This window comes from Sitodiplosis mosellana, unplaced genomic scaffold (assembly GCF_009176505.1).
Source record: "Sitodiplosis mosellana isolate CC-2019 unplaced genomic scaffold, AAFC_SMos_1.0 Smas_scaffold_1, whole genome shotgun sequence".
NCBI lineage: Eukaryota > Metazoa > Arthropoda > Insecta > Diptera > Cecidomyiidae > Sitodiplosis > Sitodiplosis mosellana.
The window spans coordinates 5,856,163-5,868,706 of NW_022595244.1; the positions used below are offsets into that span (position 1 = coordinate 5,856,163).

The window sequence follows — 12,544 nt, forward strand, 5'->3', positions numbered from 1 at the left end:
AATACCAAAAATGCTTTGATTAATTATGCTTTCGCAACATTTCAACTGGAAACTGGTTCGCTTCCGATAAAATGCATTCCATTTTATATAGAGTGGAATTTATTTTCCTGGTTATTATTTCATCCAATTATTATTGCTTGTCGACAATCAAAATTCACAATTGAGCTACCAAGTATTTTTTTTTTAATCAATTGCACCCAAATAAATACCATATATCAAATGCGTATTTATTCGAGAATTATACCTCTCTTTTATTTGTTTTATTTAAAATGTTGCGCTGGTTTTTCCATCTCGGGAAAACTCCGAGTTGAAAATAATATTCCATGTTAAAATCAAAAGCGGAGTCTCGATAAAAATGGGGTTTTATGGAAATATGACATTGTTATTTTGCACCGAAATAATTGGGTTGAGTGTTTGACACAAAAATACACTTTGACGTTTACTGTTTTTGCCGGAACCAACGAATTTTGCCATGGTTCAACTCCAGTACATGCTAAGCCGAACGTATCTACATACACCATAGTTTCACATTCTACGTTCTACCCTGCGTCATCTTGAATAATAATTGATGCGGTTTCACATCTATTAAATGAATAGTTGAAATCATTTTGAAAGTTAAAGTTCACTCAGAACTTTACCATTTGATTACATATACTTGAAACTTTTGGAGAAGAAAACCGCTTGGTATTTTCCACGCACGTAGGTACACACACACACACACACATGAAAAAAAAACTTTTAAGAGAATTAAATCATCAAATATCATAAGCCAATTTAATCGGGGTTCAAAATTGTGTGAAACTGAAAGGGTCTGTGTACAATTAAAAAGGAAGCAGGATCATAACGGATTTGTAATTTTTTTTGTAATGAATGTCGGTTTTTTGTCTGTGAATTTTAAATGAAACGAATGAATGAAACAGCATAGATTCCAGAATATAAAAATCACGCCAAAATTGGCGAAATATTTTCGGATCACATTTTTGCGATTGTCGTCATGGCACGAAAATGTTTCACACAACACACAGCAGACGAGAGATGAGAGAAAGAGGAGAGCAAACAATTTTCGAGTTCGCGAAAAATTGGCGGAAGTGTAATTATATAGCGTTTGGCGTACGATTAAGCTAAGCATGCGTTTAAAGCGAAAATGGCTCGTAATTTCAATTAAATTGATATTTGCTTCATTTCCGCTCTCATGTGGCCTTCACATTGCGCGCACGAGAGGGAGAGAGAAATAAGAAAGAAAAAAAAGATTCAAAACGATTTTCTTTTAAAAGAAACTGATTCAGTTTAACTGAAGTGCTTGCCGATGCAATTTTTCCACTTGTTAAACATTCCGTAATTGTATTTTTTATTTTTTCTCTCTTTTTTCGTGCGCAAGCACAGTTTATCTCTGAGATTAATTTTTTTTGCCATTATTGGCCCAATTTTGAGGGAAAAAATTTGGATTTCCAAGGAATAAAGAGAGAAAAAATCCATTCGAGTTTGAAGAGTAAAAAAAATGGTTCAAATCCATAAAGAACGTTTCGATTCCAAGAAAAACGAGAGAAAATTCGGTTCCTGACATTTACTTGGAACATTTCACCTGGCCAATCATTACGTAACATCAAATGATTACTTTTCCAATCGAAAAGTTGATTTTGAACACACATTTCGAAGGGTTATTGTCGATTTCCATGTGTGTGTTTTTTATGTTCGTTCATTCCGAAACGCTTTACTTTGCCACATTAACAATGTTGGAACTTTATAAACAGGCTACCAAATAGATAATGTGAACATTTTCGATAAAAACTATGGCAATTCGATTAGCTTATCAATTTGTCAAAAGCTTCAGTCAACTGCTGTGCCAAAAACAAAAGAACGTCTGCTCACTCATATAACTTGCATGCGAGGACCTGAAATCGATAATTCACATTGACAATTTAACCGTCTGATGAGTTGTTCGTGAGTTCGCATAACGATTGCACACGTGTGGTATACGCACGGCCTGTCAATTGCAATGAAATTGAATGCAAATCAATTTCGAAATGCAGACAGAGAGCGAGCGAGCGAACGCAGAGAATGGCAGATAAAGAGAATGAAACAAAATCGAAAGCATGAATCGCGCAATTTTTCTTTTTCAATGTTAGCGCAATGAGGGCATAAAACACATACACACGGCCCAAACAATGAACAAACGGTGTGAACGAGATGGATGGAAAATGCGAGAGAGTAGAGGGAAAAAAAGCGAAACTATCGCGCGAGTAAATCATTAAATATACAGCGAAACAAAACGAAACGTATGCGAAAACGAAGACGGGAAAAGTCTAGCGAAATGAACCAGCACAAACGGCAAACGAAAAAAAAGAAACGAACTTCAGCACACAATGAAAACAAAATCGTGCACAGGAAAAGAAACTTGCTGCAAACGAGAAATAAAAGCATAAGCGAGGCATAATCAAAGCGCTTATTTCTTTTTTCGAAAAATAAAAAGGGAATATCGTTTCGTATGGTCGAACTTATAATAATTTATTTATTTGGCTATATCGGTAGGCCATTCGTTTATTCGTTCGTTTGTTTGGTCGAGCGGGTCCGTTCGTAATGTCGACTCGGTTTTAACAGTGCGCAGTAAATAATGTTTATCTTGATGGCAGAGCCTGAGCAAAAATGTTGAAAGCAACGCAGTTTCCTTTTGAAAGCGTCGTTGTCGTCGCCGTCGTCGACCACAAATTCTAGAAGTTTCATTATTACGAAACTGTTGAAAATCTTGTTGCTCAAACAAACTGGATTTGCTTATCGAAATTAGGCACCGAGTGTTTTGCATTTTGTGGTTGAGCGTCGCTCACATGTGTGTGCCTGTGCATGTGTGTATTTTAATAGAAATTCTGACAGCGTGCGTTGATATCACTTCATTACATATTAAAGACATATACACACACCCAGCCGATTTGGAAGGCATTGCCTTCGAATGGTTGGTACATGTTGAAACAAATGCAATTGGACTAAATGTATTGTATTTTACATATATCTGTATGTTCGCGCTGTTGTAAACTAACATTAGAATTACAGTTGGTTTGGCAGTGAACCATCATCGTGAATCGTTTTGCTTTGGCCAACGAACACACACACAGGCGCGCGCATACACACTTTTGGGTGCTTTTGTAATTTCAATTGAAGACAATGTATGCACACTCACGAGCTACTCATGATGCCACCAATGAATCTCTTTCCACTGTCTCTGCCTCTGCCTCTTTGTACGCTTTGCACTCATCAATTGGCTTCGTAGTGTATTCAAATGAGGTGGAATCTAGCACACGGATTTATTTGCCTAAAATGTTGATTGCTCAGATGAAAAACGGAACGAAATACGCTCAACGATTATTACGAGAATACGTACAATTATAGCACTCACATTCACACGTCACTTAGTCGCTATCGGCTTATGTGCTGCCACTTGGTATTTAACTAGCACACATATGATTTTGGATTCAATTTAAATCGCTTCAACAAACCGTGCTCGAAATTAAATTTAAATCCGCTGAATTGTTCGATTCCATCGTGGATGATGATGATGATGAAAATCAGCTGATGGATACATACATGCACACAGCAATAATTGAATGGAAAAAGCCATGGAAAATGCATTGATTTTGATTTAATTCTCGTTAAACAGTTGTTCCACTGTAGTATGTGTGTGGATGAGTGAGACACCAAAGACAGAGCGGTTCTTGCGATTCCAATTTAAATTGGCTTGCTTCAATCAATAAAACATTAATCATTCGATGGGCTTCTAAGAAAATGGGAAATGAGCAATTATTTGAACAATATGTGGCTTCACTTTGCGTCCAAACGAACCCCATTTGGTTTGTTATTGCTTCACATTTTTCAATTTTTTATCAAGTTTTTTTTTTGTTTGCCTTCATTGAAACGTGACCATTTGCATTTTCCAAATATTGACATGAAGCCAAAATGGGCGATTTTATTGAAATTGAAGACTGGAATTGATTGACACAAAATGGGAAAAAAAACACACACACACGGCACACATAGACACATAGAACATGTTTTTGTAGCGCGCATATATAAACTTCGGGCAATATTCTGTCTGGGAAAAAAAATATTCAATCGTCATTTTTCGTTGTGCCATTGAAAGTGTCAACATGAATTTTAAAAGTATTGAATAGAGGAAAAAAATGTGTTTTTGTTCTTTTTTTGAATTTCATATTTGATTCGATATGGTCATTGGTTCCGCTGAGTCACGTTTGACTGAATCACGAAACAGTGTCAACCGAACGCATCCGAAATGCCTTTTTGTGCTACATTTAATTATTAAATGCGAAGAAAAATCGGATTTTTGCTTGACAAATGACTGTCTTCAGCCTAGTTGATTACATGGAATGTGCAAAGCTGCATTGTTCATAATGAGTTATTTGATGATTAGACCTCGATGAAGGCTCAAATTGCAGGGTAACCCAATCCAAACAATGTGCATACATTTTTAATAAAAAAAAACAGCCCTGTTCAAAGCTCTTTCACCAAGATGATATATATAGAAGCGAACAACCACATACAAACACACACATACAGATACAATTGAACAGTTCAAAGTTAGCAATGAACACTGTATTGTATATTCAACCAGTTATCGAGTTTAGCCATTGGTCGTCAGAGTATGTATCAAACTAATTTAGGTCGATTTACACACACACGCAGTGACTCATAAAGTTCTATACAATCGTCCATTGTTTAACTATTAACTTGAAATTGCATTTATATGTTATTTTTTGGTCGTTTGGTTGGTAACGACGGAAAATCGAATCGTTTTCGCTATTTGAGCTGTGGCACAGGCACAGCCAAAGTACAAAACTTAGCTAAAATCTATACGGTTGCAACAATATTCGTTAATTACGCACTTCAATCAATGCACTAACATCCATAGTCCGTATTACAGGCAAAAACCAATTACGGAAATTAGGAAAGTTGATTTCAATGTTGTTCGGACAGGGGGTTTCAATTTTGCCTCCGTATGCCATGTCAACGCTCCGATTGCCATTTAAGATAAAATTACGATACAGCGGACACAAGTGTATCTCGTTTAAATAGGAAATTAAGTAGATTTAATGAGAGGATCTTGGGCCTCCCATTTAATAAATGTCGAGCTTAAACAAATAATTAATTCCAACGACGATAAAAAATAATGGCTACGGCTAAAGATCTGAGACTAAATTCCTTTTAATAAAGTATGAAAATGTATGTGGGAAAAAAATTACATCACATTCATTCGCAGTGCATTGCCTTGCGTTCATATAGAACGAGACGTACATTTGTTCGGACATTTACAATGAGTAATATGTTACCGAGAATGAGTAAGATGATGCAGGAAGACCTCCCTTGAACCAGTTGGTTAGAATTTCATTTGAGAATGTCTTTTTCGGCTGAGAATGAGTTGTTAACTTTGGTTTGCCACAAAATTCCAAACCGAATGACATTGAAGTTGTATATCGTTTTGAATCACTGGACGATGAATGTACGTCGTACATTCCTCTCTTCTTCTTTTTTGTCGTAGCACAAACGCTACGACGACCGTGCGAATGGTCAAAAAAAGTGACGAACAATAAAATTGTTTATGCTCACGGCCTCAATGTCAAATGTTAAATGCGTGACGTGCCTTGTACTGTTTCTTTTCAATTCGGTTCTGCGTGCAAATTATCATAAAAAGCCATTGGGATCCGACGTTTGATTACGCTAATTTTTACGATGTTTTTCTGCGACACGATTGGCCATTTTACAGTCGTTAGAATTTAAATTGTTATTTATCCAACCAGTCAATATGTATTTAATATTGCCAATCGAACATCCAAACAGTAATATTTGTGATGTGCTATTGCACAAACGAAAATCAATATACACTTCTAAGATTTCGTTGGGCGTTTTTCCAATACACACAAACACACAATATACATCGATAATTTATTCAAGCATTCTTCACATAAATAGACCGCAAATTGTCTTCAATTACCTTTTTATCGAGTACAGAGGTTTGTTTTTAAATGTCCTTGTGTCGATTACACCGTTCCGTGGCTAGAGCTATCTTCGAAAACGTTTGTATGTGCTTCGAAGAAAAAGTCTCGTTTTGGAAACGTCATGAAATTTGGATAAGCTATGGACTGAAAGCCCGTAATCCAAACGTCAAACATTGCTCATATGTGTGTTTGTGTGAGTCTGTGACTGTGTGTGTAACACTTTGTCATCGCCGCATATGCATTAAATATTCAGTGATATGGTGAATAATTAAAATTGTGTCTCTGAGAAAAAAAAGTATGGTGTTCATGTCTCAACGTTATTTTCTTGTCAAAAACATTCTTGACAATTTTTCATTTGAACAATCGATAACAATGAAATAATGTGATTTATGTATTCGTTTACCCACCGGAATGCATCGGACTCACGATAACGTTCGACCCGATTGCAAAAAAGAACAAAGTATGGTTATGCAATTATCTGCTATCGTAATTGCGATATAACATCGAACGAATGTGTAATTGTTAAAACGAAATTATGATAGAAACGAACCATAATAATCATTTCCGCACTTTGCTTTGCCGATATTCGTTGATAATGTAGAAAATACCCAATTCATGGCAATTTAAAGTGGGGAAGGAGAAGAAAAAAAAACAGCTTATATATAGAAATGAAGTGTGTTTCGATGTCTTTGCTAGCTTCTATTGCCATACTATTGAGCTACTGACAGAGGTCACATTGGATCATGTAGAACGAATTAATTTGTATTGAATAGTAATAGTAATAGCAAATAGCGTTTACGTGACGTCTAAATAATTCATTTGCATTTTTCTTTTTCTCTCTCTCTCTCTCGTTACAGATTTTCATTCTTTGTAGTACGTCGTAAAGCCGTCACTATACTAGCTCATGGGTTTTGTTGGACGCCATTGCCAATACAAACTGCAGCACAAATCGCACCGCCAATTACTAGTGTACCAATAACATCAGCATTAGTTACACTAGCGATTGCACGTCGCAACACAGCAATCGCAATGATGAGTTCAAACCATTCGAGCCACCTGCCCAGGTAATATTACAGTTAAATCCTTTTACCCTATTACATCGACGGAGATTCTGTGGAACCTTTCCGCTTGATTTCAATAAAATATTAATGATTTTTAAGATCGAAATTAGAATATTTCCTCTTACATAATAACAACACACAAATAATTTAATTTCACAGTCGGCGATTGTTTTCACGTGGATTGGCCCCGCGAAATCGCCAGCGGCTCTATTCAAACCATAACAATCACAACCATAATCATAACAACGGTGGCAATAATTCATCGAACAATAATAACGGAGGCAATGGGCCAAACAACAATAACAACAACAAAGACTCGGATGGATGTTATTCACACGGGTGAGCTCAAATTATAAAATGGCAACGATTTAAAAGAAACATTTTATTCTCCTTTTTTTCGCTCGTTTTGTCAATATTCTGATCTAAAATTCAATATGCAATCAAATCCGGAAGAGTTAGATTCGTGGCAATGTGATATTGAAGCCCGATAAATACTGCAATGAAGAGAATGAACAATTTGAGCGTGTACATTTACAGAGTAGACGATTTTTTCATTTTATGAAGCTACCGGTAGCTACATCAAACACATTTCGAATTCGCAGAATGTTCGAGCCAATCAAGTAATTCAATATGTACGTCAACGCAACACAGTTTGAGTGCACATAGTTTCCATCTCCGATTTCAAATAAACAACAGATCACACACAGTGTGTTCATGCGTTCTGGGATATCCATTTTACCGTAATAAATTGCTGTGCATTGAAATTCATTTGGGCTCCATATCATCACATTCTCTTCCATGAAAACCAACTCGACCGTTCTGTTTAGTCGTAATGGATTTGATAACGGAGTTTTCTACTTTATTTTTTAGTAGAGCTGGACCTAGTCATTCGGACAGGCGACACGATAGGACATCAGATCGTGATCGACGTCAAAGTATGGGTGCTATGTCTATGGATCGGTATTCGGTAAGAAAATGAGCGTCATTTTCTTTTTCTGCGTCTTTGAATCTGTTCTAATTGCTAAAATCTAATCTATGTCGTGCAGCAAACTGGACCATCACAGTCGCGAAACGAGCTTCATATTGATACAAGATCGGATTCAGGCCGTAGTGGTAATAGCAATATGAATGGTGGACGCGACCGAATCAGCCCGCAGTACAATGGTTCAAACTCATCACGGCCGGCATCAACATCAACGTATGACATCAAATCGGACAGTCCATCACGAAAGCGTCGACGTGTTTCCACTCGCCAATCGCCGACATCGTCATGGGAAAATCGCCAGTCACCGCGCAGTTCGCAGAATCATGGCCATCAGCATAGTCCATTGTTGCGACGTCGTTTGCGTGAACAACAGCAAAGGTCATGGGAACAACTTCCAAATATATTCCAACAAACCCCATCGCCACCACATCCACAGCAGCAACATTCGCGTGAGTTTTATGCAACAGATTTTTTACTCGGAATTCTGTTGAAGCATCAGTCGAATGTTACGAAAGACATTACATTATATGAAGCACTTGCATTCAAGCTAAAAAATACTGATTTATTCTTTGAATCGATTTCATTTTCCAGAAGCGCCACAACAGCAGCAACCACAGCAAAATCCATTGTTGGTCGAAATGAATCAAGTGCCAGTTAGTTTACCATTGCGTCATGATCCGCCAATCGGTTGGGCATACTCAACTGGTCCACACATATCAAATTCATCGTTGCAAAATTTGCCACATTCATGGGTTCGCGATAATCGCATTCAGTCATTATGCACCAATCATCCGGCTGCCGCTGCGCCTGGAGCGCCACATTTGCAACCGTGCCAGGTACACACTAACGTATTCCCACAGCCGTTTGCTCAAAATTGCCACTACACTAGCTTCGCAACAACACCTCAATTGACACAAATGCAACCACAATCGCATCAACCGAATCATTATCATCATATGCAACAGGTTTGTGTTCACTTTCAATGTGCAAAACAATAACAGTACACATTGGTTTATCAATCAATACGTTTAACTGACTCGTTCAATTGTGTCACTGTCATACAAGCCAACTGACACGGAAAAAATGAAGCGTTTAACTAATTTATTTTGTTCGTATTTTGTGTGCAAAACATTGTTGAAAAAGGAGAATTTGGACCATCATCATCATGGCCAGTCACAGACGCCGATACATTTGACTGCAACCGCAGCTCACCTTCAACATTCCTCATCGCAAATGACGCATGTGACACAGGCGCCACCGATTTTCATATCAGCTCCCGAAAATCGTCCAATGGATCTCATGCATCGACGTCGTCTGACCACTACGCGACGTAACTTTGCCATTGGCAACGATGGTGCCCACACACAAGATATGCGCCGCAATTGGAGATACTCGTTTCAAAATGTTTGGACACCAACAACGCACCATTCGTACTCGCATCATCATCATCATCCGGGTCCCATGCACCAAAATCGCATGCATCAACCGCACAATGTGCCAATCCAGACCGGTCAAATTATCAATTCAGGCATTTTGTTGAATTTCCTGTAAGTGAAAGTGGCTGATATATCAACACTTTGTCAAGTTTAGTGATGCATTCAAACTGAACTCAAATTGAAATGTTCCACTTTTTTGCAGTGCAATGTTACCAGTCACACAATTCGGTCAACATGACATAAGCTCGAACGATTCAAATGAAACCGAAAACTATGAAGCGCTCTTGAATTTGGCAGAACGTTTGGGTGAAGCAAAGCCACGTGGTTTGGCACGACCAGAAATCGACCAACTTCCAAGCTACAAATATAATCCAGAAACTCACACTGGTAAACGACATTTCACATCAACGAATTAACATTAATTTAGACAAAATTGATGGATTTTCTGTGGAAAACCAGTTTGAGATGGAAAAATATAATGCTTTTTTTTATCTGCAGGTGATCAAACATCGTGCGTTGTGTGCATGTGTGATTTTGAGATACGCCAAGTGCTCCGTGTGTTGCCATGCTCCCACGAGTTTCATTCTCGCTGTGTCGACAAGTGGTTGCGAGTAAGTATATCGATCTATCAATTAAGAGCATTTCTGCGAAATAAACGTGTCCACACTAAATTGAGTTTGATCCAAATCTAATTACAAACGAAACAACCCTTTCCACTTTCAGTCGAATCGTACCTGTCCCATTTGTCGTGGCAATGCTTCCGAGTATTTGTCCGGTTGCTCGACCGAGGAGCGTTAAGCAAACCGAGAGCGTTGGCATTTGATTGATGAGCACACACATTTTTTTGAAGGTAAAACAAACAAAACTAATAGACAGGCAAACCAAGAAAAACAAAACAAAAGCCGAATTACCAGCACAGAATCTTTCATCTGTTACCACCGACGAAGTAGATATATACCAAAAACATATGAAAACACAACCAACCACACATACACACAGAGATTCAATTTAGTTGAAATCTTGGTTCAGTTTGTTTTTTCTGTTTTTATCGGAGGAGCGGCTCGACACGAACTTATCATTTGGCTTAATGTTTGCTTCACTGATCTCTGGCTGGATCATGTTTTTTTCTTACTTTTTTTCGCACACACAACATCAACAACAACAACAGCAACCAAAATAGAAGTAGTTCTTCATCGAAACAAATGTGTCCAGCGGCAATAACAACTATATACATAATTATTACATATTCGCACCAATCTTGATTCTTTGTTTTTTCTCCAAAAAAAAAAAACAACAACGACAACCAACCATAAGGAATAAAAAAGAATTTTGTTTTTGTTATTTCCCTGTAATCTACCATGTGTACTGGGACATTTCACTCTCAAGTATGATCTAAACACCTCATCTCTACTAGAATTTAACGACAATTAATAACACATTTTACTAACAACAAGCCAAAACAAAAAATATGATATAAAACTATATATATATTCAAGAGAAATCAATTAAAAATCTTATTGAAATGGCACACAAGATAGTTCGCATTGAAACAAAAGAAATGAAAACAAATTATAATCAAAATTGTATCTGCCGAGATCAAAACAAATAAAAAAACTCCTCCAAACACACGCATATATATACTGCAGCTAATAAAATCGGATAGGTGTACGTTTTGTTTTCATCTGACCGGCGAAATGAAAGACATGAGAAATAAGAGACATTTTGACACACACACACACACACACAAAAGAGAGAATTGAAGAAAACGAAAATTATGTATACGGCATGTGTATTTCCAAGCACTCAGATCAAATATCGAGTATTGTGTAATATTTATTATTGGAAATTAATCAAACCATTTTTACAATTAATTCCCATAGGGGTATTGCAACGACCATAAAATATATGTATTTCATCAAGTTTATCAAGCTATTTCCAAGTTTAAGTTTCGAACTTTTGTTCAAGTCCTACCATCTAAATGTACAGTGAAATAATTTACGGGCACGACGTAAGATGGCGTTTTTTCTGGTCAAAATAGTTGCAATATCCCTTTGTTAATTCCGGGCGTTAATTGATGATGTAACTAATTAGATGATGATGTACACATATTTTTGTGCATAAATAATAACGTAGGGCCTACGTCGTAGGTGAAGTGTTGTTCTTTTTTTAGTTTTCCTTCTTTTCGTATGGCTTTTTGTCCAAAATCAAATGTATATTCACCCCACGCCGCCCATTTCACACACTTCAAACAACAACAACAACAACATACAAAACTAATAAAAAAAAATGCAGAACTCATTTAAATTAGATTTGTTTTTTGAAATTTATTGTGCAACAAACAAACACATGCTTAAATTGAATGAACCAAAATGACAATTGATACGTAATGAAAAACATATAGAAACAATGACTTTGGAACCAACAAGAATGAAAAAAAAAATCGAAGCCACACAACATATTTCTATCCATTTTTGTTTTGAATTTAACAAATTCATTAATCGTTGAGATTGATTGAATTTCAATTGTAGACATTGTATGCGTATTGTATTTAAAATACACGATGTTTTCACACAATTCTCTATGTATATAAACATCTCGTATGAGCATTTTCTTTAGCCAACTGCATATATATTATTTTTGTAAACGTTCGTTTTTTGTTCTAGACTTTTCTCAATACATACCTTTATATTTCTATTGGATATTTCTTGTAATGGGATGTGGATTGATACTTTTTTTTAATTTTGTTCAATTAAACCAATCAATCGATTTGAACAAAAATACTGAATTTGTTTGAACTTCTATGTCTAAAATCATGTAAATAGTAATCGTTTATTCGATATTTTTTGTTTATTTGTTTGTTATAACAAACAGGTGGTAGGTTCGAGTGTTTGCGTAGATTTATCCGAAGCTAAAAAAACTACACATAAAATTAGAAATACAAAAAAAAAAATTATCGCCGAATTTGCATCAGTTAGTATTTTTTTTTGTATTCTATGGAAATGAATTGACGGCCTGAGAAGAAAAACCTTTCCTACAAAACCTGTGCGCAGAACACAAACACAG

At 36.6% G+C, this 12,544-nt stretch overlaps 1 protein-coding gene across 4 annotated transcripts in view; it reads left to right on the forward strand.

Annotated features, from left to right (window-relative positions):
* The window catches only part of LOC129574877 (RING finger protein 44), a 28,793-nt gene extending 17,688 nt beyond the window's left edge, over positions 1–11,105 (forward strand). For 2 of the 4 annotated variants that reach the window (XM_055457445.1, XM_055457434.1), the window contains exons 2-10: positions 6,857–7,063; positions 7,220–7,399; positions 7,931–8,027; positions 8,107–8,494; positions 8,637–9,010; positions 9,189–9,592; positions 9,684–9,868; positions 9,980–10,092; positions 10,205–11,105. In XM_055457445.1, coding sequence (XP_055313420.1) covers positions 7,029–7,063; positions 7,220–7,399; positions 7,931–8,027; positions 8,107–8,494; positions 8,637–9,010; positions 9,189–9,592; positions 9,684–9,868; positions 9,980–10,092; positions 10,205–10,279 — 1,851 coding nt within the window. In that variant the 5' untranslated portion in view covers positions 6,857–7,028 and the 3' untranslated portion in view covers positions 10,280–11,105. The remainder of the gene's footprint in view (positions 1–6,856; positions 7,064–7,219; positions 7,400–7,930; positions 8,028–8,106; positions 8,495–8,636; positions 9,011–9,188; positions 9,593–9,683; positions 9,869–9,979; positions 10,093–10,204) is intronic. The other 2 variants (XM_055457454.1, XM_055457464.1) reach the window with 1 other exon arrangement.
* Positions 11,106–12,544: the final 1,439 nt, after the last annotated feature.